The following is a 26,759-nucleotide window of genomic DNA, read 5'->3' as shown; positions in this document are numbered from 1 at the left end:
TACACTGCACTTGTCTGACCACAGAAATTCATAACCAGGCACTCAGATATACTTCTGTCATCTCCTTGTAGCCTAGGAAAGTGAGGGAGGTGAGTAACAGGTTGTTCTTTGTATTTCTGTTAGAGGCATTATTTAGAATTAAAATTTATAGGGAACTCCAAATTAGTACCTTTTAATTTTGACATCTTTAAACATTCAGCTAAGTATTAACAGAGAAAGCTAGTAAGCTAGTTAAAAACTTAGTAAAATGAAATTTATTTAGAAAGTATTTTCAGGAAGCTGCAGAGTGGCTTATGAGTGCTTCTTGATAAGCTTGCAGTGTTAATTCTATATATGCTCCATTCTGTGCTTCTGTTTTTGCAAAGACCTGTTTGTTTAGAAAAAAAAAAAGTTACTATTTATAAAGGTTTCAGTTTTCAGATTTCATTAACATTTCTGTATTGGCAAAGTTCCAGTTAAGTCTTCCTTTTTTCTGATTATAAAACAATAAGCATACTACACAGACTGAAAAAGAGTATCCAGTACAGTTCAAGCAATATTGTTCTGAACACCAGAAGTATCCTGATACGGCTGCTATTTCTTTTAGCCTGTCGTCTTCAGAAAAAAAGTTCAGAAAGCCTGACATGGCAGCTCCTGGTAGATCAAAATGAATCCGATTAGGTTCAAGACAAATATGGAAGATGAGAGCAAACTAGTTTATTTTCTCCAAAAGCATTTTATTATCTGGATTTTTATTTCTGGCTTATCATAGAAAATCAGAATACTGTAGTTTCTCTCTACTTCTCATAGGCTGTCATCACTGGTCACAGTCATAAAGTTTTGTAACTGCAGTGTGCATAAGATAATACTGGGATGGAAGCCATATCCACAAAACTATGCCTATTCTGAGCATTAGAAGAAATGAAAATTAAAACCTTGGGCTACACAGGTTTCTGTCCTTGTATGAAAGGTATGCCGTTCTGAAATGATACTGTAACTTAGGCTTAGTAATATACAAACACCACTCTGGACCTGGACAGGAACTGACCACACTGAAAGAAGCTGCCCTGGGGATGTGCTACCTAGTGCTTTGCCACTCTCTCGCTGGTGACTAGGTCACCTCAGATGCCACTACTCCAAAGAACAAGAGGGCTGTTGCTCCACTACCTGATGTTCTGATGCTGCACCTCCCCCCATTCCCATCCCATCTGTTTCTGTTGTCTAGGCTGAAGAAATGTATCTGGGGACTCTAATCACTTTCAAGACCACAAATGTTCCATATTCATGAATCTGTGTAGTTACCACTGAATGTGACCCACTTCAGAATTCTTCCCAACTCAATTATCCCAACAGCCAATGTGAAAGATCCCTTTACCTTAATTAAATGTACTCCCTCAGCAGCCTGCTCCTTGGCCTCTTGAGCTGACTGGCCCTCTGGATAGAGGATGTGATACAGCTGGATCAAGCTGGTGGCATCATCAACTCTAGTGTAAAAGGGTTTACTGTTATCAGGGGATTTTTTTTCATTTGCTTCAGTCCTACAAAAGTATGCGCCAGCTGAAAACTACATCTCAAACTTCTTGGGCCAGAGAAAATTCTTTTAAAGCCTTCAGTTGTGTATTTTCAGGAAAGTGGGTTACTGTAATGTTCATACCTACTCTGAGAGAAGGCAGGACTCACTACAGGCGGTGCCCAATTTATACAAGTGAATATATTCTAAATGTGGCTATAGTCTTTTTGAAAAATGGAGCGTCATTTCTCATAGAAACAGAATTTCCAGTCACAGATGATTTCAGGCCAGCCCACTTTACTAGCAGATAATAATGTAATCCAATTCAGAGGGCAGGAATATTCCTTCATCCCACATAAGGCAGAGGCTGGTAGCAGGGCGATGCTCAACACCACTTGCCTTTAGGTGCATTAGTAGTGATATCCACCAGTAAACTTCTATTGATACCGGATTAGTGGATAAATGCCTCTACCAGAGGCCTCCTGAGTGTCCAAGGAGAGACACTCAGGCCACCTGTCTAGCCCCAGGAACCCATTAGTTAAAAATCAGCATACCAGCAAAGCAAATCTGAAATTAAAAAGAAAGTAAGCCAGGTTTTACTTCAGGAATGTGTTTAATTTTTATTGTCACACAACTATGAGTATGAGGAAGCCAAAGAATTTAATTATTCTAGGTTGTACTGAGCTTTTAAAAAACCTATAAACAATTATCAGCATTAAAACTTTCCTAGCTTTTCCCAAACCAAACTTCTGTCTTCGCACATAGTCAACACTTTTCTACCATTTACCACCTCACAGTTGAGGGGTTATATAAAAAGCCCTAAAATGCTTGTGCTTTGGAGGTTCTGCTGGGTACACTTAGCTGCAAGCTTCTAGTTGGGGGTGCAGGGGTGAGGACACTACTTTAGTGCGGCCCCAGCTATTACTCTTCCACCTTCCCTGCTCTGTTACCTAAGCAGGAGGATAAACAGTGGGGTGGTAGTGGGAATAGGTAAAGAATCTCTCAAGCCATGGTGACCTTAGAGAAATGCTCTGGCTGATCCCAAGGCCCATCCACTCCAAAGGCCCTCTTCTGGGAGAACAGAAACCAGAGCCACTAAGGTGTCCCAGGATGAAAAAATGTTTATGTGTTCATTCAATTCTATTGTGCTTGTTATAACAAAAACATCTAATAAACCTGCAACAAAGTATCTCTCTGAATAATGTTTATCCCCTTCAGAGCTTAGGCAGGTGGCCCTGTAAAAGAGCTTAACTGGGTTTCAGTGTATTCGACTTAGTTTAGGGCTCATAACGCTTTATCTCACAGAACAATGTAGCTTCACACCCAACCCATATTTGAAGATAACAGCAAATAAATTTACAGGTTCAAAAGAGTTTAAAAGACTCTCAACCCAAAACCTACAGTGAGACCTGAATCTGAATTAAATGTAGGCAGAATCCCAGTTCTGCTCTAGGCTTCACTCAGTGAGGACATGCACCCCCTACTGTCTAGCCTGGGGTTTGCAGCGAGCTGTCCAGTTAATTCCCACACGAGTGGTTTTACTTTATGCAGAACAGGGAAGATTACAGGACTCTTTCCCAGTGTGCAAATAAACTGCTTTAGATGTAAAACTTACATGTAATATCAGTATTACTATAATATCACATATTAGTGTACCTGGAGAAAGAACTTTAATTTTCAGTTATACATTTCTATGTTATTCTGATTTTTTACAAAAAAAAAAGGTTTTATAATAAAATGATTTCAGAATGATTCCATTTGAGAAACTTTATAAGGAGATTTATTCACAGAACATGTCACTGCTAATGCACCTTTAAAGGTCATGAGCATCCTCATGACCATCAGCCCAGTCCCTGCTTAAGTGAGCTCTGAATTGCATTTTGTTACACGTGCTGGTGAACTGGGCAGGCCTGGAAATCACCTAGCATTAGGAATGCTGTTTCTATGAGAACTGATGCTCTGTTTGTAAATATGGACTGTATTTATTAATGCCTGTGGAATCTTCTAGTTCCAAATGCCTTAATGTTTCTGTGATTGGTTTAGACTACATGGAGGATATGTCATAAGTGAAAACTCCTCATAGATAGTCTGAGGTGGCAATAATCACTAAACCCTCTGTTGTTCAGGCTTTTGAGTCAAGGAAAGGCTTTTTGTGGAAAGCTGTTTTTCCACTTCCATGCTAGTTTCTTGTCCCTGACATTTTGACCTTGTCATTTTACCCCCAACCAATAGAAAGATACTCAAAAACAATTTTCTCTTCAGTTTTATCACAAGTTATAAAAAAGTACACGATTATTTCAGAAATCTAGGAGCACACAAGTTGGCATGCTAAAATGCAATAGACATTCTTTGACATGATTTTGGGGAAAATTGCAGTTTTTTTGATGCCTTAAAAATTTTCAAAAGCAGGGATATTAAAAGCAAGGATAGTTTCATAAGTTAAATGGCTTTTACTGAAAAGCCTAGAAATAGTCCTATCAGAAAACAATGACTTCCCATAGCTTATGTCTATTCTTTATATTTCCCATTTAATGCCCTTTGAATATCTGGAAAATTCACTGATAACCAGGTGCACTGGCAGTGAGGCCAGGGATATGTCAATGTCCTGGGTACAGAATACATATCCAAAGCCACTTAACTCCACACAAAAGACTGAGAAGACTGGGTTATACTGGAAGAACAAACCCATAAATAAACTGAAGTAAGTATAAGTTTTTTATCACTGGACAATAAACGGCTAACATTGGGAAAACAAAGATAGCTTACATAGAGATTTCCTGTGATGGTAATAAGAATATTTTTTACTTAATTAGTAAGATGATACTTACAAATCTCTTTTAATCTGGTCAATCAGTAAACCATCAATCTTTTTCTTATTTACAAAATACCAAGCCATTCCACCAAAGTGTCTGGTTGAACGTAAAAGGTCATACTTTCCATGTTTATCTATATCTTCATAGGTCTGATGATGAACCTATCCACACAAAATAGTTTTTCAGAAACATTAAAATAAAAGGATGTGAACCATTACTGGGTATACATATAGTAGCATGAGTACTGTCCAAGAAATCATGACTAAAACCAGGGCTACTGACACTACCTCTACTATCAATAACCAGTAGGTATGATTTAGACCAACTCTACTATTTCTATGAGAATTGAAAGCAGCCAAGAACAAGTTTACCAAACATTTATAGCCATACCAATTACTTTTCAGCAGCCAAGCCCTACTGAAGCTCCTATTATATATAAACAGGCCACTGGAAATAATGTACCACTGTTCCTTGGTCACTAGGAGGAAAAAAAATCAAGAATAATCTTTCACTCCCTTTTTCTCCTATCCCTTCAACTACCCCATTGCATCTTATCAACTAATGCTCTTTCAGTCCTCTTTCCAGATTGGTCTTCCTAAGTGAGGGAATTGATGAGGGCATTCCTGTGTTCAAAAAGCTTTCAAAGGCCTACTAGTTGAAGTCCAGATTGCCCAGCCTAGCATCTGAGGTCACCTGTGATATGGCCCCATCTACCTTATTCTTGTACCACTCCCCTCCGTACACACTGCACATACAAGCAAACCAGATGACTGGCCATTTCGCAAGCATACTTTGTTGTTTCCTTCCTCTTGTTTACAGTGTTACCTGAAGGACTTGCTCTCACCAAACTCCACTCACCCCAATGTTCCCTGCCCTTCTAGAACCCTCTTCAAGACCCCTATGAAGCCTTTCCTGAGAGTACTTTGTAATCTTCTCTTAACACCTAACATTTTAAACCTAGGGTGATGATTATCTGGATACTCCTCCAAGGTCTTTCCCCACAATCATTTCTGAACTGTAAGCTTTGACACAGTGCACCCTGTCCAAGTTCATGTCATATACTATTCACAGTTATACCTTACACATATAAGGGATGATATGATTACTTATTAAATTAACTGTAAGACACATTGCATTTTGGCAAATTTTAATAAATAACTTTGTTCCTTTGTGATAAATTGAGAATAGGCTTTGCCATCAAGTTTGGGTCCTAACTCTACCACTTACTAACTGTGCATCTTTCAGTAAGTAACTTCACTGTCCAAGCTTAAGTTCTCCCATTCCTAAATCACGGGTTGCTAAAGCAGATAAAATGTCTGTCCTCATAAAATGAGTCCTAAGGGACTCAACAGATATTCAGATATTTCCCTTCTCTTCCCCCTGTATCAAAGCTTATATAACCTAACTCACTGTGGTAAATTAAAAATCTTATTCATAACCATACTTAGGTCCATACTTTAGCAACTATAAAATATACTCACTTTGATATATTCAGCAGAATCTGGCTCAAACTGGGCAACACAGAGATTGAGGACATCAGCATACCGGTCCTGGCTGTACATGATCTAAAACCACACAGCAGAGTTGGAATTAGATGAGAACACAAAATTTCGAACCCTGTCCTGATATGACAGCACATCTGCATGCCCATAAAGAGGTATGCAGAAATAACACAGGCTTTGTAACTGTCACACACGGATTTAAATCCCAGCTAAATCAATTATAGATGACCCTAGTTTAGTTGTTACTAGAAATGTTTATCTCTGTTTATCAAGGCCAAATGCACTGTAACACAAAAACCAACTGGTTCAACAAATAAACCATCACCACTGACTATGAAGCCAAAGTCACTCTACCTTAAGATTTTCTTCCTTGAAAATTATTGGTGTCAAAACTCTACGACCTTCTTTTGGGAAATAAATTTGTATCACTCGGTCCCGTTCTTCCCAGGATGCTTTGCGTAGCGTCCCACTTGGTTCTCTGACAACAATAAAACGCTCCTGTAATAGAAAACAAAATCAAGGATGAGTTTGTGAGGACTTATTTTTAGTTCCAATGTTCCACTAAACACTATCATAGGATGTAATGATTTGTAATCGACAATATAAAATCCAACTGGGAAACATAAACTGCAATTGTGTATGATTTGAATGATAATTTTAAACCTCAAAGACTTGCCAAGATTTGATCTGATACTTCCTTCATTAATCACTGCCGGGCTGCTGACAGAAATCTAAAATGAAAGTATTTACTAAGTGCCAATTATGGTCCTAAACTGGGTTCAATACATAAAATGGCTTAGCTAAAAAAAGCTGATCTGAGATTCATCAAAGTCCATTTCAGAGGAAAGATGCTTTAAGACCTTTCAAATTGTTTACTTTCCCCCATCCGAAGGTTTCACCTAAACAGACATTACTACTTTATGATCTACTTTTATCAGGATTAAAGGAACAAACCCAAGAATTAGTCTTAACTCTGCACCTCTGATTCCTCATACTGGCATGAGACATCAATGTGTCCTGTAGACTCGTTCGCCTGCCTCTTAATCTCACTCTTCCAACTGCCAAATCCCAGACCGTGAGAAAGCTTCCTCCTCCAAATTCCGCCCACTGCTTGTACCACCCAACTGGCAATTTACCATGTGCAAGATTCTCGACATCTCAGATATTGTTACAGAACTGGAAAAGGGAAGAGCTGTGGGTTATAATTCTTTGCAATACCCAGTGACTTACATAGAGCTTGGCACATAACAGATAACTGATACACATCTGATTAATGTTTAAATTAACCAGATGGTACTATCAACTTTTCAGAGGTACACAAGAGTCTCTGAATGTATTTTGAGGATAATACAAATTATCAAGCACTGCAAATAGACAAAAATACTTCACATGCCAAAATAACAAAAGTGTTCCTCCAGTGGATTTTGGGAATTTGAATTCCAAGTTCCTTTCTCCCTCTTGGGTTATAGAAGTTCCCACAACCAGCCTTCACAGCACTGCAAATATAGAGTAAAGCACCCCAAAGCAAAAATTATAATTGAAACTCTCTGATCCCTTTTCCTTATGTCAGGTATACAGGTGATGTACAGACATGGACATGCTCAAATCAGGTCTTCCAACCAGAATCATATATGATAAAAAGATAATAGGGTGTGGACCTTCTCCCAACCCTAGCAGTATGTAGTATTCTTCTGCATCTTGTGAGCTGAACTGTAAATTACTGTCTTTCTACTCTTACTTGAAAAGGCTGAAAAACAAAACTGCTGTGTTTTATGAGTGCCAGAGTGTTCCTCTGGAACTGGCAATCAAGGGAAGAGGAGTTAAGAGAATAAAAACTACAACAGCAGCAGTGGTGCTGCCAGAAAATTATCGGGGGACATCTCCCATTCTTACTGCAAATTCTGGAAAGTGAAAGTCCTTTGGGAAGTCTGGGTTTTTGTAATCATCAAGAATTTATAGAAAACCAGATTAAAGATGGTGGCATAAGAAGTGTGACAGAAACCTCCACCCAAAACCACATATAACAAGAAAATACAGCAAATACACCTAATCCTGAAAGAACAACCAGAAAGACTGCTTATATCTGGGGAAAAGTGAAGACCCCATGAAAAAGGGTAAAGTAGCAAAGTCGTGATCCGGCGGGACCCAAGCCCTTCCCTGATGCCAGCTCACTGGTGGGAGGAAGAGAAATGGAACAGGGAGGGGTCAGAAGCCTAGGACTGCTGGACACCCAGCCCTGGAGATCTGCTCTGGGAGCATGAACCTACATTACACGGTGCTCTGGAGACTAGTGTGGTTGGAAAGCTAAGACAGGTGGAATACTCAGAGAGACTGAGATTCCAGCCTCTTGTGGAGAACAGGTACCCACAACCAACCACTCCAGGATAAAAGAAAGACAGGCACTTTGAAAGACTTCCAACAGTGAGAGGGCAGCTAAAGGTACAAGGATTACACAGAGCTTGCTCCTCAGGAGAAAGGGCAGGAGGACAAAATCGTACTGGCACACTCAACCCAACAGGTTGGGAACTTTCAGGAGCTTTAGACGCTCCATTCTTCTGGCTGGTGATGCAGGCTGAGGCACCCCACTGCAATATGATGCCTGCCACTCCTTCCTTCCGAGCTGGCATCGGTTTGAAAACATCCTACCCCCGCCATTGCTCCAGGCCAGCCAGAGGGCAGCCCAGGTACAGGGGCATAACCCAGAGCCTCCTCCCTGTGTTCTTGGCCCACTGGCCCTGGCAGTGGACGCAGGCACTGCAGCCAGGAAGCAGGAAAGAGCTCTTTCCTCCCAGCGAGCACTGGCACCTGCTCGCCTATGACACCCCGCCATTGCTCCAGGTGCTGGGCAGCTCCTGAGAGTAGAGCTTCTGGAGCACTAGAGGGTGTAACCTACACAAAGTTATTATTCCATAGGAATCATTACAAATATGAAATGGCAAAAGAATCTGGTACAAACCAAATCCCACAAACACGAAAAAGAGGGCTAAGTGAAACTGAAATCACCAATCTCCTGATAAAGATTTCAAAATAAAAATCATAAACATGCCCACAGAGCTACAGAAAAATATTCAAGACCTCAGGGGGACGTCAAGAGATAGAAACTTTGAAAAACATAGCGTCCAAAATGAAACATACTATGGAGGGATTTAAAAGCAGAGTAGATGAGGTAGAGGAGATGGTAAATGGAATAGAAATTAGAGAACAGGAATACAAAGAAGCTGAGGCACAGAGAGAAAAACGGATCTCTAGGAATGAAAGAATATTAGAACTGTGTGACCGATCCATACGTTACAATATTTGCATTATAGGGGAAACAAAAGAACAAGAGAGAAAAAGGAATAGAAAGTGTCTTTGAGGAGGTAAGTGCTGAGAACTTCCCCAATGTGGCGAAGGATTCGTTTTTCAGGCCATGGAAGTGCACAGATCTCCCAACACAAGGGACTCAAGGAACAAAACACCAAGCCATATAAAAATTAAAAGGGCAAAGATCAAAGACAAGGACAGAGTATTAAAAGCAGCAAGAGAGAGAAAAAAGATCACATACAAAGGAAAACCCATCAGGCTACTGTTAGACTTCTCAGCAGAAATCTTACAGCCAGACAGAAGTGGCGTGATATATTTAATGCAGTGAAGCAGAAGGGCCTCAAACCACGAATACCCAGAAAAATCATCATTTAAATTTGAAGCAGGGATTAAACAATTTCCAGATAAGCAAAAGACAAGAAAAGTTACCTCCCATAGACCATCTCTACAGTGTATTTTGGAGGGACTGCTATGGATGGAAGTGCTGCTCCTAAGGCTAAATAGCTGTCACCAGAGAAAATAAAACCCCAGTAAAGGAAATAAACCAATTAATTGCTAAGCAAATGCAAAATTAAATCAACTACCCACAAAGTCAGTTAAGGGGTACGCAAAGAGCACAGAATATGGCATGTAACATATAAAGAGTGAAGGAAGAAGGAAGAAAAAAAAAGAACCTTTAGATTGTGTTTGAAATAGCTTAATAAGGGAGTTAAGTTAGACTGTTACATAGTAAAGAAGCTACCCTTGAACCTTGGTAACCACAAATCTAAGCCTGCAATGGCAATAAGTACGTATGCATTGATAATCACCCTAAATGTAAATGGACTGAATGCACCAATCAAAAGACACAGAGTTACTGAATTCAGGATAAAAAAACAAGACCCATCTATATGCTGCCTACAAGAGACTCATTTCAAACCCAAAGACACACACAGACTGAAAGTGAAGGGATGGAAAAAGGTATTTCATGCAACTAATAGGGAGATAAAAGCAGGAGTTGCAGTACTTGTATCAGACCAAATAGACTTCAAAACAAAGAAAGTCACAAGAGACAAATCATAATGATAAAGGGGTCAGTCCAACAAGAGGCTATAACCATTATAAATATCTATGCACCCAACACAGGAGCACCTACATATGTAAAACAAATACTAACAGAATTAAAGGGGGAAATAGAATGCAATGCATTCATTTAAGGAGACTTCAACACACCACTCATTCCAAAGGACAAATCAACCAGACAGAAAATAAGTAAAGAGACAGAGACGACGAACAACGTATTAGAACAGATGGACCTAACGGACATCTACAGAACACTCCACTCAAGCAGCAGGACACACATTCTTCTCAAGTGCACATGGAACATTTTCAAGAATAGATCATATACTAGGCCACAAAAAGAACCTCAAAAAATTCAGAAGGATTGAAATTGTACCAACCAGCTTCTCAGACCACAAAGGATATGAAACTAGAAATAAATTATGCAAAGCAAACAAAAAGCCCACAAACACATGGAGGCTTAACAACAGGATCCTAAATAATCAATGGATCAATGAGCAAATCAAAACTGATAAAGCAATATATGGAGACAAATGAAAACAAGAATTCAACAATGCAAAAGCTGAGGGACACAGCAAAGGCCATGTTAAGAGGGAACTATATTGCAATACAGGCTTACCTGAGGAAAGAACAATCCCACATGAATGGTCTAAACTCACAATTAATGACACTAGAAAAAGAAGAACAAGTGAGGCCCAAAGTCAGTAGAAAAAGGGACATAAAGATCAGAGCAGAGATAAATAAAATAGAGAAGAATAAAATAAAAGAATTTATGAAACCAGGAGCTGGTTCTTCAAGAAAATAAAATAGGCAAACCCCTAGCCAGACTTACCAAGAAAAAGAGAGAGTGTACACACACAAACAGAATCAGAAATGAGAAAGGAAAAATCAATATGGACACCACAGAAATACAAAGAATTATTAGAGAATACTATGAAAAATTACATGCTAACAAATTGGATAACCTAGAAGAAATGGACAACTTTCTGGAAAAATACAACCTTCTAAGACTGACACAGGAAGAAACAGAAAATCTGAACAGACTGATTACCAGCAATGAAATTGAACTGGTAATCAAAAACTACCTAAGAACAAAAGTCCTTACCAGATGGCTTCACCGCTGAATTTTATCATATATTTAGAGAAGACCTAATACCCATCCTCCTCAAAGTTTTCTAAAAAATAGAAGAGGAGGGAATACTTCCAAATTCATTCAATGAGGACAGCATCACTCTAATACCAAAACTACAAAGACACTACAAAAAAAGAAAATAACAGACCAGTATTCCAGATGAACATAGATGCTAAAATACTGAATAAAATATTAGCAAACCAAATTCAAAAATACATCAAAAAGATCATCCATCATGATCAAGTAGGATTTATTCCAGGGATGGTACAATATTCAAAAATCCACCAACATCATCCACCACATCAACAAAAAGGAAAAAAATCAGATAATCATCTCCATGGATGCTGAAAAAGCATTTGACAAAATTCAACATCCATTCATGATAAAAACTCAACAAAATAGGTTTAAAGGGGAAGTACCTCAACATAATAAAGACCATATACAACAAACCCATAGCCAACATCATACATAACAGCAAGAAGCTGAAAGCTTTTCCTTTAATATCAGGAACAAGACAAGGATGCCCACTCTCACCACTTTTATTCAACATAGTACTGGAGGTCCTCACCATGGCAATCAGACAACACAAAAAAATAGAAAGCCTCTAGATTGGTAAGGAAGAAGTTAAACTGCCACTGTTTGCAGATGACATGATATTGTACATAAAAAACCCTAAAGAATCGACTCCAAAACTTCTTGAACTAATAACTAAATTCAGCAAAGTTGCAGGATACCAAATTGTTACACAGAAATAGAAATCTGCTGCATTTCTACATACTAATAATGTATTAGCAGAAAGAGATATCATGAAAACAACTCCATTTATAATTTTATCAAAAAGAATAAAATACCTAGGAATAAACCTAACCAAGGAGATGAAGGACCTATACCCTGAAAACTACAAGACACACTTTAGAGAAATCAAAGAAGACACCAATAAACCAATAAATGGAAATACATTCTATGCTCATGGATAGGAAGAGTTAATATTGTCAAAATGGCCATCCTGCCTAAAGCAATCTACAGGTTCAATGCAATCCGTATCAAAATACAAACGGCATTCTTTATCAAAGTAGAATAGCTCTAAATTTCATATGGAACCACAAAAGACCCCGAATAGCCAAAGCAATCCTGAGAAGGAAGAATAAAGCTGGGGGTATTACACTCCCTGACTTCAAGCTCTACTACAAAGCCACAGTAATCAAGATAATTTGGTACTGGCACAAGAACACACCCACAGATCAATGGAACAGAATAGAGAGCCCAGATACAAACCCAAGCACATATGGTCAATTAATATATGATAAAGGAGTCATGGATATACAGTGGACAAAAAGCAGCCTCTTTAACAACTGTGTTGGCAAATCTGGACAGTGACATATAAGAGAATGAAACTGGATTATTGTCTAACTCCATACACAAAAGTAAAGAGGAAATGGATCAAAGACCTGAATGTACGTCATGAAACCACAAAACTCTTAGAAGAAAACACAGGCAAAAATCTTTGAATATAAACATGAGCAGATTTTTTCTGGGTAAGGAAAACAAAAATAAAAATGAAAAAATGGGACTACATCAAACAAAAATCTCTACAGCAAAGGACAACATCAGTACAACACCATCAGTAGAACGAAAAGGCATCCTAGTAAGGGAGAATATATTTTTGTAAACAACATCCTAAATATATAAAGAACTCACATGCCTCAACATCCAAAAGGCAAATATCCTGATTAAAAAATGGGCAGAAGATATGAACAGACACTTCTCCAAAGAAGAAATGCAGATGGCCAACAGGAACATGAAAAGATGCTCCACATCGCTATCAGTAAAATGCAAATTAAAATCACAATGAGATATCACCTCACACCAGTTAGGATGGCCAACATCCAAAAGACAAGGAACAACAAATGCTGGTGAGGAAGCGGAGAAAGGGGAACCATCCTACACTGTTGGTGGGAATGTAAATTAGTTCAACCACTGTGGAAAGTAATATCGAGGTTCCTCAAAAAACTAAAAATAGAAATACCATTTGACGTGGGAATTCCACTCCTAGGAATTTACCCAAAGAAAACAAGATCCCAGATTCAAAAAGACATATGCACCCCTATGTTTACTGCAGCCCTATTTACAATAGCCAAGAAACGGAAGCAACCTAAGTGTCCATCAGTAGATGAATGGATAAAGATATAAACAGTGGAATATTATTTAGCCATAAGAAGAAAACAAATCCTACTATTTGCAACAACATGAATGGAACTAGAGGGTATTTTGCTCAGTGAAATAAGCCAGGTGAAAAGACAAGTACCAAATGATTTCACTCATTTGGAGTCTAACAACAAAGCAAAACTGAAGGAACAAAATATCCAGAGACTCACAGACTCCAAGAAGGGACTAGAGGTTACCAAAGGGAAGGGGTTGGGGAGAGTGAGTGGGGAGGGAGGGAGAAGGGGATTAAGGGGCATCATGATTGACACACATGGTATGTGTAGGTGGGGGGTGGGGGGTCACAGGGAAGACAGTGTAGCCCAAAGACGACAAGTAGTGACTGGCATCTTGCTTCACTGATGGGCAGTGACTATGGTCGGGTATGTGTGGGGGACTCGATAATATGGGTGAATGTGGTAACCACAATTTTGCTCATGTGAAATCTTCATAAAATTGTATATCAATGATACCTTAATAAAAATATATAATTGGCACATTAAAAAAAAGAACTTACAGGAAAGAAATCCTCAGTCTTTTCAAAAAGCTTTAGCTAAGGAAGTGAAATGGGCAGAAAGAATCCCTTTTCCCTTTGCCTTTAGGATTTTTGTCTGTTTGTGGTTTGGGCTGGGTTTCTGTCTGAAAAACCCTTATTCTGTCTTAGCACACCTGTCTCTTTCTTTGCAATGTGTAATACACAGCGTCCATAATCTACAGGGAAATGACAACATGATGATGTGGGACTGGTCTGCATTTCTCTTCTTCCTTATGCTGTATCTTCCAGAAGAATTTCACCGAGTCACAGGAACTCTGGCTTGGAAGATCCAGAGACAGCTAGTCACATGATGTGACCATCCTTCTTCAGACCCAACTCCACACAGTATTTCAAATAACGATCATTTTGCAATTGGACATATACTCACCCGGTGTGGTATACTATATGATATATCAGTAAACACGTATTTGGCTGTTTCTGTTCCTTCCAATATCTTATCTTCAGCTAATACATCATTTATTGGTGCTCGCTCTTCCAACACTGGTGGCATTTTTAGTCGCACTTTAGCTGCCTCAATTGCCTGTCTTGTAGCCTAATGAAATAAAATATTTCTTAAGGAAAGCCACAAGGTTACAGACCAAAAGGATGCTCTCACAAAACCAATACTAATCAAAAATGCCAAGGACTGCAAACAGAAGAAGCTGTAGCCACAAATCAGTGACTAAAAAGTCAAACTTGGCCCCTGGGCCCTAGCCTTTGCCTCAGTGGTATGGGTGAGAGCACCAGCTACAAGCTCAGTTATTCTCACAGCAGCAAAGGAATGCTGAGACAGAACCAGACCAGAAAAGGAGCTTGAAATAGAACAAAGGATTTCATTTACTGTGTGCTTACTATGTGCCATATAGTGTTCAAATATTCTGAATATGTTGGGCTCATTTAGTGCCTACAGCTATCTAATGAGCTAGGTGAGGCTGTTCTCATTTTATGGGAGATAAAACAGGCAAACAATTGTTAAATAAATTGGTAGAAAGTTGCAACCTGGGATTTAACCCAGGCAACTCCACTGCAGAGCGCATGCTCTTAACCACTGACCACAGCACTCCATGCCATATATATATATATACACACATACAGTGATTACCTCAGAGAGGAGAAACGGGGGCTTTCACTCTTCATGTGACACATTATGGGATATTTACATTTTTTGCTGTAACAATAAGTTACTTTTAAATCAGAAAGAGGAGCAATAATGCTTAATATATTGATATATCAAAGTATTTTGCACACAGCACTCAATGCCCATGACCCAGGACACTGGTGCCTGCAGCAGGACGCTGTTCAGCAAGTTCTCATAACCTCACTAAAGCTTTGGCCTCAAAGCAGCTCACAACAGATGACTCTCCAGGAAGGAAGCTGGGCAAGGAGGACAAAGCAAACATGCTCAAGCTGGTATCAGAGCAGAAGAGGCTCTGCTTGCTCCCTGCTCTTTGCCTGTCTGCTCACATTTCTCAGTTCTACACCTGGAACTCCCCCTCATTAGTGCCTGTGGAAGAGCAGCTATCAGCATCTGGAGGAGCCTCTGGGAATCTGTTTAACCTTTTAAACACAGGCATTCTCCCTGTACTCCTGTGTGCACATACCTCTTCCAACTGTGCCTGGGTCATCAGCTTATAGGTTGGTGGCTTCAGTTCTTGCACAGCTGGCTTAAAAACTTTCTGCAAATTCAAGCCTGTCATCTTGATGAGTATGCTCTGGACTTCTTCATCCATAAATGTAGGTTTCTTGATCTCTGAGCTACCAGATTCTGCTAAAATGAATTTTAGAAAATAAGAGCAAAAATGACAAGGCCAGTAAGACCTCTAAATAGAAAAGATAATAAAAATGATTAACACAATGTCTACTTCAGTATGTATAATGTTAATACTATGAGATTCATTTATTTAAAATTTATTGAGCATTCACTATGATGAGAATACAGTTTCTGCCAAAAAGAAACTCAAAATCTAGAGGACAAACAGGAAAAAAGTAATGTAATAATAATAATAATAATAATGGTTGCTACCATCTACAGAGTTATCTCCTACATCCCAGGCATGACATTTTCAGGTACGCTTACAATTGATATCCCAATTTTATAAACAAGGATAGTGGAATCTGCCTGAAGACAACTAGCTAAGTAAGAGTCAGGATTTAAACCAAGATTTGTCTGTTTCTAGAGGCTAGATCAATTCCAATCTACCAGGGTACTCCTCATTGTAGTGCTATGAGGGGGTTGTATGACTACAGAGGAGGGAATTAAACTTAGCTTGGGAGCAGAGGTCATGGCAGGGTCAAAGAAGGCCTCCCAGGGGCCTAAACAGGGGAAAAGAAAAGGGAAGGAAACTCTAGTCTGAGGGGTTGCAGCTTTAGGAAAAACAGGCCTGGATCACTGGACATGATACTGAAAAGGTCATATGGTGTCATGGAAGAGCCTTGGACAGGAGAGGAGACCCAGATCTCAGCTCTGCCTTGTGTCGTTTGCCTGTCCCTTTGCCTAACTTCTGTTTGCATCTCCATTAGGAAAAGGGGAGGGTGGTCATTCCTTCGCAGTCACCTACCTCTTCCTCTGCCAGTCCCATAACTGCCGGTGCATCTTAAGAATTCTGAACTGCGTCCTCCTCTCCCTCCTCACATTCTTGCTGGATGATCCCTAGCCTCCTGTAACTATAATTACTTTTATATGCTGCAGACTCAAAAATCTGAATCTCTAGCCAAGATAATCAATCCAGCTACCCAACGGTCATGTCACATGCACAGCAATATGGCCAAAGCAGGACCCGTGAACTTTTTCCTGTCTCAAACCTGCTGTATCTATTGTTCCCTATCTTAGCAGCATGCAAAAGGTCATGTGGGCCAGAAACCTTACAGTCATTCCTGACTTCCCCTTTACTCAACACATCTAGCCAACAGCAATACCAACAATAAAAGTAACAATATCAGCTAACATTTGCAAGATATTCACTATGTGCTAATGCTTACTCAGCTAAGTACTTTACATTATTAGCACATTTAATCCCACCAACAACCTCATAAGTACTGTGATTATCTCCAGTTTACAAAAAAGGATACTGACACAGAAAATACTACCTGCTATAACTTCTAAATCTGTTTAATCCATCATGGCCATCCTCATCTCTAGCCTAAGCTTCTAACAGTCTCTCAGCCTCCATTCTGATTCCACTTTAGACCATTCTCCACAGAACAACCAGAGTAATCTCTTAAAAATGACAGGAAAGTGTTAATAAAACTTAAGAATTGGTTCTTTGAAAAGACAAAATTGACATTTAGCCAGACTAATGAAAAGAGAAAAGATCCAAACCAACAAAATTACAAATGAAATAGGAGACATTACAACTGATATCACAAAAATACAAAGGATCACAACAGGCTTCTATGAACAACTATATGTCAACAAACTGGATAGCCTGGCAGAAATGAAAAAATTCTTAGAAGCATAAGACCAACCAAAACTGAACAAGAAGAAATTTAATCATCATTAAGCTGGCCTTACAAGAAATGTTAAAGGGACTTCTTTAAGCAGAAAACACCATAACTAGAAGAAAATTATGAAAGGAAAAAAATTCCACTGGAAAACCAAACACACAGTAAAGGTGAATCAATCACTTATAATGCTAGTATGAAATTCAAAAGACAGAGGTAGTAAAGTCAATTAAGTACACAAAAATGAGTCAAGGGACACGCAAAATTAAAAGTTATAAAATAGGACATCATATACATAAAACATGGAAGGGAAAATAATAAAAAGAGGAGTGCTTTTTGAATGTATTTGAACTTAAACAACCAACAATCTCATACAGACTGTACATACATGTAGGATACTATATAGAAACCTCAGGTTACCACAAACCGAACATAATAAAAACACAAAAATTAAAGAAAGGAATCAAAGCCTAACGCTAAAGAAAGTCATCAGATCACAAGAAAGCAAGAGAAAGAACTAAGAACTACAAAAACAACCAGAAAACAATGAACAAAATAACAATAAACACATCCCTAGTAATAATTACTTTAAATGTAAACAGATTAAATGCTTCAATCAAAAGACACAAGGTGACTAGATCAATTAAAAAACAAGATTAAGCTGTATGCCTACAAGAGACTCACTTCAGACCTAAAGACACACACAGACTAAATGAGAAGGGATAGAAAAAGATACTCCATGCAAACAGAAGAGAAAAAAACAAACTAGTATAGGAATACTTAGACAAAACAGACTTCAAAACAAGGACTATAACAAGAGATAAAGAATGGCATTACAAAACAATAAAGGAATCAATCCCTCAAGAGGATCTAACAATTGTAAATACACCCCCAACATAGCACCTAAATATATAAAACAAATATTGACAGATATAAAAAAAGACATAGACAGTATAAAATAATAATAGGGGATTTTAACACACCACTTAACAGCAATGGACAGATCATCCAGACAGAAAACCAGTAAGGAAACAAGTGGCATTGAATAAAGTATTAGGAAGATGGACTTAACAGATATATGCAGAACATTATATCCTAAAACAGCAGAATACACATTCTTTTCAACTGCACATGGAACATTCTCTAAGATAGATAACTGTTAAGCCACAAAACAAGTCTCAATAAATTCAGTAAAAGACTGAATTCCTATCAACCATCTTTGCCAACTACAGAGATATGAAGCTAGAAGGAAAAAAAATGGAAAACAAACACATGGAGGCCAAACAACATGCTACTAGAAAGCCACAGGGTCGATGCAGAAATCAAAGAGGAAATCAAAACATACCTGGAGACACATGAAAACAGAAACAGTTCAAATCCTTTGGGACACAGCAAAAGCAATTCTAAGCAGTAAGTTTATAGCAATGTATGTCTACCTCAAGAAACAAGAAAAGGCCCAAATAAGCAGTCTACCCTTACACCTACAGAAACTAGAAAGTGAAGAACAAATCCCAAAGTTAGCAGAAGGAAGAGTAGAAATGAATGAAATAAAGACCAAAAAAGAAAAAGAAAAATAGAAAAGATCAATGAAACTAAGAGCTGTTTCCTTGAAAACATAAAATCAATAAACCTTTAGCCACACTCATCAAGAAAAAAACAGCACTCAAACAAAATCAGAAATGAAACAAAAATTACAACAGATACCACAGAAATACAAAAGATTGTAAGACATTATTACAAAAAATTGCATGCCAACAAAATGGATAAATTTCTAGAAAAATACAATCTTCCAATACTGAATAAGGAATAAAAAAATCTTAACAGGGCCATTACCAATAACAAAACTGAGTCAGTAATCAAGATAATCCCAACAAATAAAAGAGAAGAACTAAATGGCTTTCACAGGTGAATTCTACCAAATATTTAAAGATGAGTTAACTCCTATCCCTGTCAAGCTATTCCAAAAGGAAGAAATGCTTCCAAATGATTCTCAAAAGTTGCAAACCAGCATTACCCTGATACCAAAACCAAAGACACTACAAAAAAAGAAAATTACAGAACAATATCCTCAGTGAACATGGATGCAAAAATCCTCAACAAAATATTAGCACACCAATCTAAAAAAATCATTAAAAGGATCATTCACCACAATTAAGTGAGAATTATTCCAGGGACACAAGAATGGTTCAACATGATACACCACATTAACAAAAGGATAAAACTCATATGAACATCTCAATAGATGCAAATCTGACAAAACTGGACATCCATACTCTCAACAAGTATAGAAGGAACATACCTCAACACAATAAAGGTCATATATGATAAACCCACAGCTAGCATCATACTCAATATTGTCATTATTTGCAGATGACAAAATACTATACAGAATATACACTAAAGACTACACTAAAAAACTACCAGAACTAAAAAGTGGATTCAGTAAAGTTGCAGGATACAAAATCATATACAGAAATATGCTGCATTTCTATCACACTAATAACAAACTAGCAGCAAGAAAAATTAAGAAAACTATCCCACTTATAATTGCATCAAAAATAAAAAAATATCCAAGAATAAGTTTAATCAAGGAAGCGAAAGAAAAGTTGTTTTCTGAAAACTGTAAGACATTGATGAAACAAACTGAAAGATAAAGATACATCATGCTTATGTACTGGAAGAATTAATACTATTAAGATGTCCATACTTTCCAAACCAATCTACAGATTCAGTGCAATCCCTATCAAAATACCAATGCCATTTTTTACAGAAAAAATAATCCTAAAACTTGTATAGAACTTTGCACAAAAGATCCTGGATAAACAAAGCAATCTACCGAACAAAGTTAGAGATACCACACTTCTGATTTCAAACTATACTAACAAAACTATAACCAAAACAGTATGGTAGTGGCACAAAAGCAGATTCATACATCAAGGGAAAAGAAGAGTCTAGAAATAAACCCACACTTACATGGTCATTAACATATGACAAAGGAGGCAAGACTATACAATGAGGAAAAGAGTCTCTCTTCAATAAATGGTGTTGGGAAAACTGGACAGCCACATATGAAAGAATGAAACTGGACCACTTTCCTACACCATACACAAAAATAATCTCATGGGACTACATCAAACTAAAAAGCACCTGCACAGTAAAAGAAACTATCAACAAAACAAAAAGGCACCCTACTGAATGGGAGAATATATTGGCAAATGACATATTTGGTAAGGGGTTAAAATCCATAATATATAAAAAACTCATACAACCCAACACCAAAAATATATATATATAATTTAAAAATGGGCAAAGACCTGAACAATTTTCCAAAGACAATCAGATGCCCAACATACATGAAAAGATGCTTAACATCTCTAAACAAAGAAATGCAAATCAAAATCACAATGAAATACCAGTTCATACCAGTCAGAATGGCTAGTATCAAAAAAATAAGAAATAACAAGTGTTGACAAGAATGTGGAGAAAAGGGAACTCTCATGCATTGTTGGTGAGAATGTAAACTGGTGCAACCACTATGGAAAACAGTATGGAGTTCCTCAAAAAATTAAAAATGAAATGCCATATGATTTAGTAATTCTACCTTTGGGTACTTACCTGAAGAAAACAAAAGCACTAATTTGAAAAGATATATGCATCACTATATTCATAGCAGCACTACTTATAATAGCCAAGTTACAGACACAACCTAAGTGTCCACCAATAGATGAACACATAAAGATTAGGTATATATAAACAATGGAATATTATTCAGCCATCAGAGATAATGAAATCTTGCCATTTGTGACAACATGGATACCTAGAGAGTATTATGCTAAGTAAAATAAGTCAGAGATAGACAAACATCATATGATTTCACTTATATGTGGAATAGAAAACAAAACAAACAAACAAAAACCCAGAAACAGACTCACAAATAAAGGGAACTGATGGTTGCCAGAGGAGAGAGGGGTAAGGTTTAGGCAAAATAGATGGAAGGGATTAAATGGTACAAACTTCCAGTTATAAAATAAATAATTCACAGGGATGAAAACTACAGCATAGCAATATTCAGTAATACTGTAATAACTTTGTATGGTGACAGATGGTAACTACACTTATTGTGGTGAGCATTCTGTTATGTATATAAATATCAAATCACTATGTTGTACACCTAAAACTGATATATATGTCACTATGTTTCAATAAATTTTGTTTTAAAAAAGACTGAATCAGGAAGATACAGAAAATCTTAACAGACCAATTACTAGTAAAGGGACTGAACCAGTAATAATAAATATCCCAATGAAGAAATACCCAGGACCACACAACTTTACAGGTGAATTTACCAAACACTTAAAAAATAATTAATGCCAATATTTCCCAAACTCTTCCAATAAACTGAACAGGAAGGACTATTCCCAAACTCATTTTATGAGATAAGCACAACATGCACTGAACATTGATGTGATACATCACATTAACAGAATGAAGGAAAAAAATTACATTATTTCAACAGATGCAGAAAAAGCACTTGACAAAATTCAATATCTGTTGATGACAAAAAACAAATGAGATATAGAAGGAACATACCTCAACATAATAAAGGCCACATATAACAAATCTACAGCTAACATCATACTCAATGGTCAAAAGTCCTTCCTCTAAGTTTAGGAACAAAACAAGGATACCCACTCTCACCACTCCTATTCAACATAATTCTGGAAGTACTAGTCAGAGCAATCAGGCAAGAAAAAAATGAAAGGTATCAGACCTGAAAAAGAAGAAGTAAAATTGCCTCTATTTGAATATTTATACCTAAAAATCCTAAAAACTCCATCCAAAAAAAACCATTAGATCTAATCCACAAATTCAGATGCTGTAAAATTAACATGCAAAAATCACTAACATTTCTATACACTAACAAGAAATTATCTTACAACAGCATCAAAAACAATAAAATATACTTAGGAATAAATTTAACTTAGGAGATGAAAGATCTCTATACAAAAACTACAAGACACTGATGAAAGGAATCTGAAGAAGACACAAATAAATGGAAAGGTAACCATTATTGGATCTTTTCTTATCCTTCTTTATCAGAAAGGACTGAAAGAACTAATATTGTCCAAATGTTCATAATATCCAAAGCCATCTATAGGTTCAATGCAATTCCTATCAAGATTTCAATAGCATTTTTTTCAGAAACAGAAAAAAAATCTTACAATTTATATAGAATTATTACACACCCTGAATAGACAAGGCAATCCTGACAAAGAACAAACTGGGAGTCCTCACAGTTCTTGATTTCAAGCTATAATTTATGAAACTACAGTCATAAAAATGGTATGGTACAGGCATAAAAAGAGACACATAGACCGATGGGACAGAATTGAGAGCCCAGAAATAAATCCATGCAAACACAGCTAATATTTGACAAGGGAGCCAAGAATACTCAATAGAGAAAAGATAGTATCTTCATTAAACAGTGCCAGGAAAATTGGATATTCACATGTAAAAGAATAAAAGTAGACCCCTCACAAAAATACAGCACTCTCAAAAATAAACTTGAAATGGAGTTAAGACTTAAATTTAAAACCAGAAGCAATAAAACTAGAAGAAAACATAGGAAAAAATCTCCTTTAAATGGGTCTTGGCAATGATATTTTGGATATGGCACTTAAAGCACTAGCAACAAAAGCAAAAATAAACAAGCGGGACTACATCAAACTAAAAAGCTGCTGTAAAGCAAAAGAAACAAGCACCACCACCCGCACCCCCCCCCCCAAAAGGACAACCTATATACTATGAGAAAAAACATTTGCAAACTATATAACTGTTAAGGGACAAATATCCAAAATAAATAAAGAACTCATACAACTAACAGCAAAAAAAAAAAAAACTCAATTTAAAAATGGGCAGAGTACTTAAATACACATTTTTCCAGACTATATATGTATGGCCAATAGGTACATGAAAAGGTAATTAACATCATTAATCATTAGAGAAATGCAAATCAAAACCACAATGAGATATCACCTCATATTTGTTAGAATGGCTATCATCAAAAAGACAAGGGATAATAAATGCTGATAAGGAAGTGAAGAAAGGTATCACTTGTGCACTGTTGTTGGGATTGTGAACTGGTACAGCCACTACAGAAAACAGTATGGAGCTTCCTCAAAAATTAAAAATATAACTACCATACAATCCAGTAATTCTACTTCTGTGACTGTATCTGAAGGAAATGAAACCACTATGTCAATTCGATAACTGCACCCCCATGTTCATGTTAGCATTATTTACAATAGCCAAGACATGAAAACAACTAAGTGTCCATTGACAGATGAATGGATAAAGAAGATGTGTTATATGTGTACAATGGAATATTAGCCATAAAAAGGAGGACATCCTGCATTTATGACAAAATGGCTGGGCCTTAAGGGCATTATGCTAGAAAGGCAAATATTGAATGATCTCACTTACAGGTAGGAAAAAAAAATTCACTGAAAAAGAGAGATTTTCATTATCAGAAGAAGTGGGTAGAGGGACAGGAGAAACTGAATAAAGGTGGTCAAAAGGTACAAACTTCCAGTTATAAGAAAAATAAGTACTAGGGATGTAATGTACAACATGATGACCGTAGTTAACATTACTGTATATGAGATTATATATTAACATTACAGTTATACATTATGGAATATATGCGATTAATAGAGTAAAACATAAGAGTTCTCACAAGGAAAAAAAATTATTTTTTGTATCTATATGAGAGGATGTAAACCAAACTTATTGTGGCAATAATTTCATGATGTATGTCAAATCATTATGTTGTACACTTTAAACTTATACACTGCTGTATGTCAATTATATCTCAATAAAACTGTAAAAATTTGTTCCTAATTTTTGAAAATTGTAATCAGTTTCGTGCCATGCTTAAAACTCACGAATGACTTCCAACATCATTTAGAGAAAAAATGAAGGTGGTTTGCTTACTTCTCTGTGTTTCCCCACTAGACTGTTACTACAATTCTTCTCTGTCTTGGTAAAAATGGGAATACAATCCACTCAATTGCTCAAATCATAAACCTGAGAAGCAACACTATTTCTCCTTTTACTCCTATATACAAAGCCATAACCAAGTCTTATCACTCCTACCTCCAAAATGGGTTTCTAAACTACCTGTGGTCGGTCCATTTTTGGACTTTCACTTATGCTGTTTCCTCTACTTGAAATGCTTTGTTTCCTCCCTAGCGTGGTTAATCAGGTACCAGCTTTGGTCGTAGTTTCCAAGAACCCTCCCCGCCCTTCCAACCCAGCGTAAATGCCACTCTTAGGTATGTTTCCCACTCAAATCCCAAGTCACACTGCAATGCCGCTTGCGCCCTGGGCCATGAGTTCCCTCAGGGATAAAAACATGTCAGTCTTAGTATGCCTTGTACCCTAAACCTGAAACGGTGCTTTGCAAGGAGCGGAGCTCAAGCACGGTTGGTTGAGTGAACTAATGAACAACGCAAGTGATGACAGACTCCACAGGTGCTGAAAGGAGCCAGTTGGGTCTAAGGGCGCGCTGTGGGAAGAGCCACAGGCTTGAGAGGTACGTGGTCCGCCTGGTTCTCGCCTATCAGAACAGGCTCCAGGTCTCCCAGGAGGCCGCCCCGGAGGAATGCCCGGGCAGGTAGGTCACTCACCGGCCTCGGAGCCGAGCCGACGGCATGGCAGCCCCACCCCGCAGGGCCTGGGCAACGGCTGGAGCAGGGCGCCGGGCTGGGGCTGAGTTCGGGCCTGGAAACATGCCCGCTCCGTGCCCCGACAGCCTGGCAGGAGGCTCCACAGCGACACAGATACTCTGAGGGTCGCCATGATTACCCAGGGGGTGGGGCTTGTGGGGGGGTCACGCGCCGGAAGCGATTCTGGGTCTACCGCGGTTCACGCAGCATTCTGGGAAATGTAGTCTGAGGCAGGGAGCCGGAAGCGCCGCAACCTCCGAGTCATTGATTATTTCCTTGCAAACTGTTCACCAGTGCTTAAAACTAACGGTGAAACTTACGCTATGGTCCCTATATGCTCGTTTTCCTGGAACTTTCCTTCATTTCCATGTTTCTAAATAACAAATTTCTATTTCCTGCCAGAACCCCTTCACCCAGCTCAGGGTTTAAATCCAACTTCCCGTCAACTTCCCCATTGAAAGCTTTCAGACTCACCTCCTTCATCCTCCCACCCCCGCCCCAAGTGTACCTCCTGGTTCCAGGCCTGATCGCCACCACCACTGTCATCCCCCATCAACTTACACGCCTTTTCTTCATGGCCCTTCTCTCAATTTGTGATTATTTTGTTCATTATCTACTTAAAACTTTTTCTCACCCCATAAAGACAATGACTTTATATATAACAATATTTAGCCTGGCACATCTTCCTGCACAGCAAATATTTATTAAATAAATGATTGAGTGATCCTGTTATTTTTTTCCCCAGCTGTCCAGGATGTGCAGGTTTCATTCTTCCCTAGACTATAAGTTGGTGCTTGTGCTACTAACTTATCCCAAGGCCTGACTAAAGAAGGGTGTGAAGTAAATACTTGTTTTAATTAGCTGGACTCATCTAACCTCCTTCTTTTCCCCCACTGCCCATTAGGAGCTCTGTTTACAGACTCATTCTCTATTTGGGTGGGGAAGGAGAGAGCCCCACCAAGGCTTGGTGCTGCACTCAGGCATTACTGCTGCCCTGTGCTTCCTAGTACTTCCTCTCACACCTACATGATAACAGGTGACAGGGAGTGGGTGTGGTTTGCATGCAAGTGTCTCCCAGCCTGTGCCCTTTCTCTGAGAATCCATGGCCTACTTCTTTCCCATAGCCACTGTTGAGGGACTAGGCCTCAATGGCTGTGTTTTTCTTATTAACACCCCTCCTGGACAAAAGTGATGGAACAGTAAGTGGATGTGCCTAATGCAGAAAGAAAGAATCCATTGTCTGCTGTTATTAGTTCCCAAATTACAGCAAATTTGGTGGCTTAAAACAATGGCAATTTATTCTCTCACAGTTCTCGATGCTAGTAATTTGAAATCAGTGTCACTGGGCTGAAATCAAAGTTATCAGCAGAGCTGTACTCCCCTGTCAGAAGCTCTAGAGAATAATCTGCTCCTTGTTTCTTCCAGCTCCTGGTGACTGCAAGCATTCCCTGGCTTATGGTTGCATCCTTCCAATTTCTGCCTCCCATCTTCACATAACCTTGTCTTCTATCTGTGCCCAATCTGCCTTTGCCTCACTATAATAAGGATATATATGA

At 38.2% G+C, this 26,759-nt stretch overlaps 1 protein-coding gene across 4 annotated transcripts; it reads right to left on the bottom strand.

Annotated features, from left to right (window-relative positions):
- Positions 1 to 227: 227 nt before the first annotated feature.
- MRPS22 (mitochondrial ribosomal protein S22) lies at positions 228 to 25,358 on the bottom strand. 4 transcript variants are annotated; one of them, XM_017648477.3, is made up of 8 exons: positions 25,165 to 25,358; positions 15,637 to 15,803; positions 14,424 to 14,588; positions 6,159 to 6,302; positions 5,784 to 5,867; positions 4,318 to 4,463; positions 1,355 to 1,463; positions 228 to 367 (listed from the first exon to the last, which is right to left on the bottom strand). In XM_017648477.3, exons 1-8 carry the CDS (start codon positions 25,334 to 25,336, stop codon positions 272 to 274), a joined length of 1,083 nt encoding a protein of 360 aa, XP_017503966.2. In that variant the 5' UTR covers positions 25,337 to 25,358; the 3' UTR covers positions 228 to 271. The 4 variants fall into 4 exon arrangements, with proteins under 4 accessions (XP_017503966.2, XP_017503967.2, XP_036847471.1 ...); XM_017648478.3 differs by having other exon boundaries at positions 15,637 to 15,800; XM_036991576.2 differs by lacking the exon at positions 14,424 to 14,588.
- Positions 25,359 to 26,759: the final 1,401 nt, after the last annotated feature.

This window comes from Manis javanica, chromosome 3 (assembly GCF_040802235.1).
Source record: "Manis javanica isolate MJ-LG chromosome 3, MJ_LKY, whole genome shotgun sequence".
In the NCBI taxonomy this organism is placed as follows: domain Eukaryota; kingdom Metazoa; phylum Chordata; class Mammalia; order Pholidota; family Manidae; genus Manis; species Manis javanica.
The sequence above is the reverse complement of the archived record's forward strand: the minus strand, read 5'-3'. Positions and strand labels throughout refer to the sequence as shown.

Bases quoted from the DNA above. Each gene is read 5' to 3' on its own strand.
- MRPS22 (XM_017648477.3), bottom strand. From the start codon at position 25,336: ATGGCGACCCTCAGAGTATCTGTGTCGCTGTGGAGCCTCCTGCCAGGC. The intron at 1,464-4,317 runs GTAAGTATCATC...CTTTTACACTAG, and splicing joins GACCAGATTAAAAGAGATTT to AGTTGATGATGCCACCAGCT. The intron at 368-1,354 runs GTAAAGGGATCT...CTAAACAAACAG, and splicing joins AGGGAGTACATTTAATTAAG to GTCTTTGCAAAAACAGAAGC.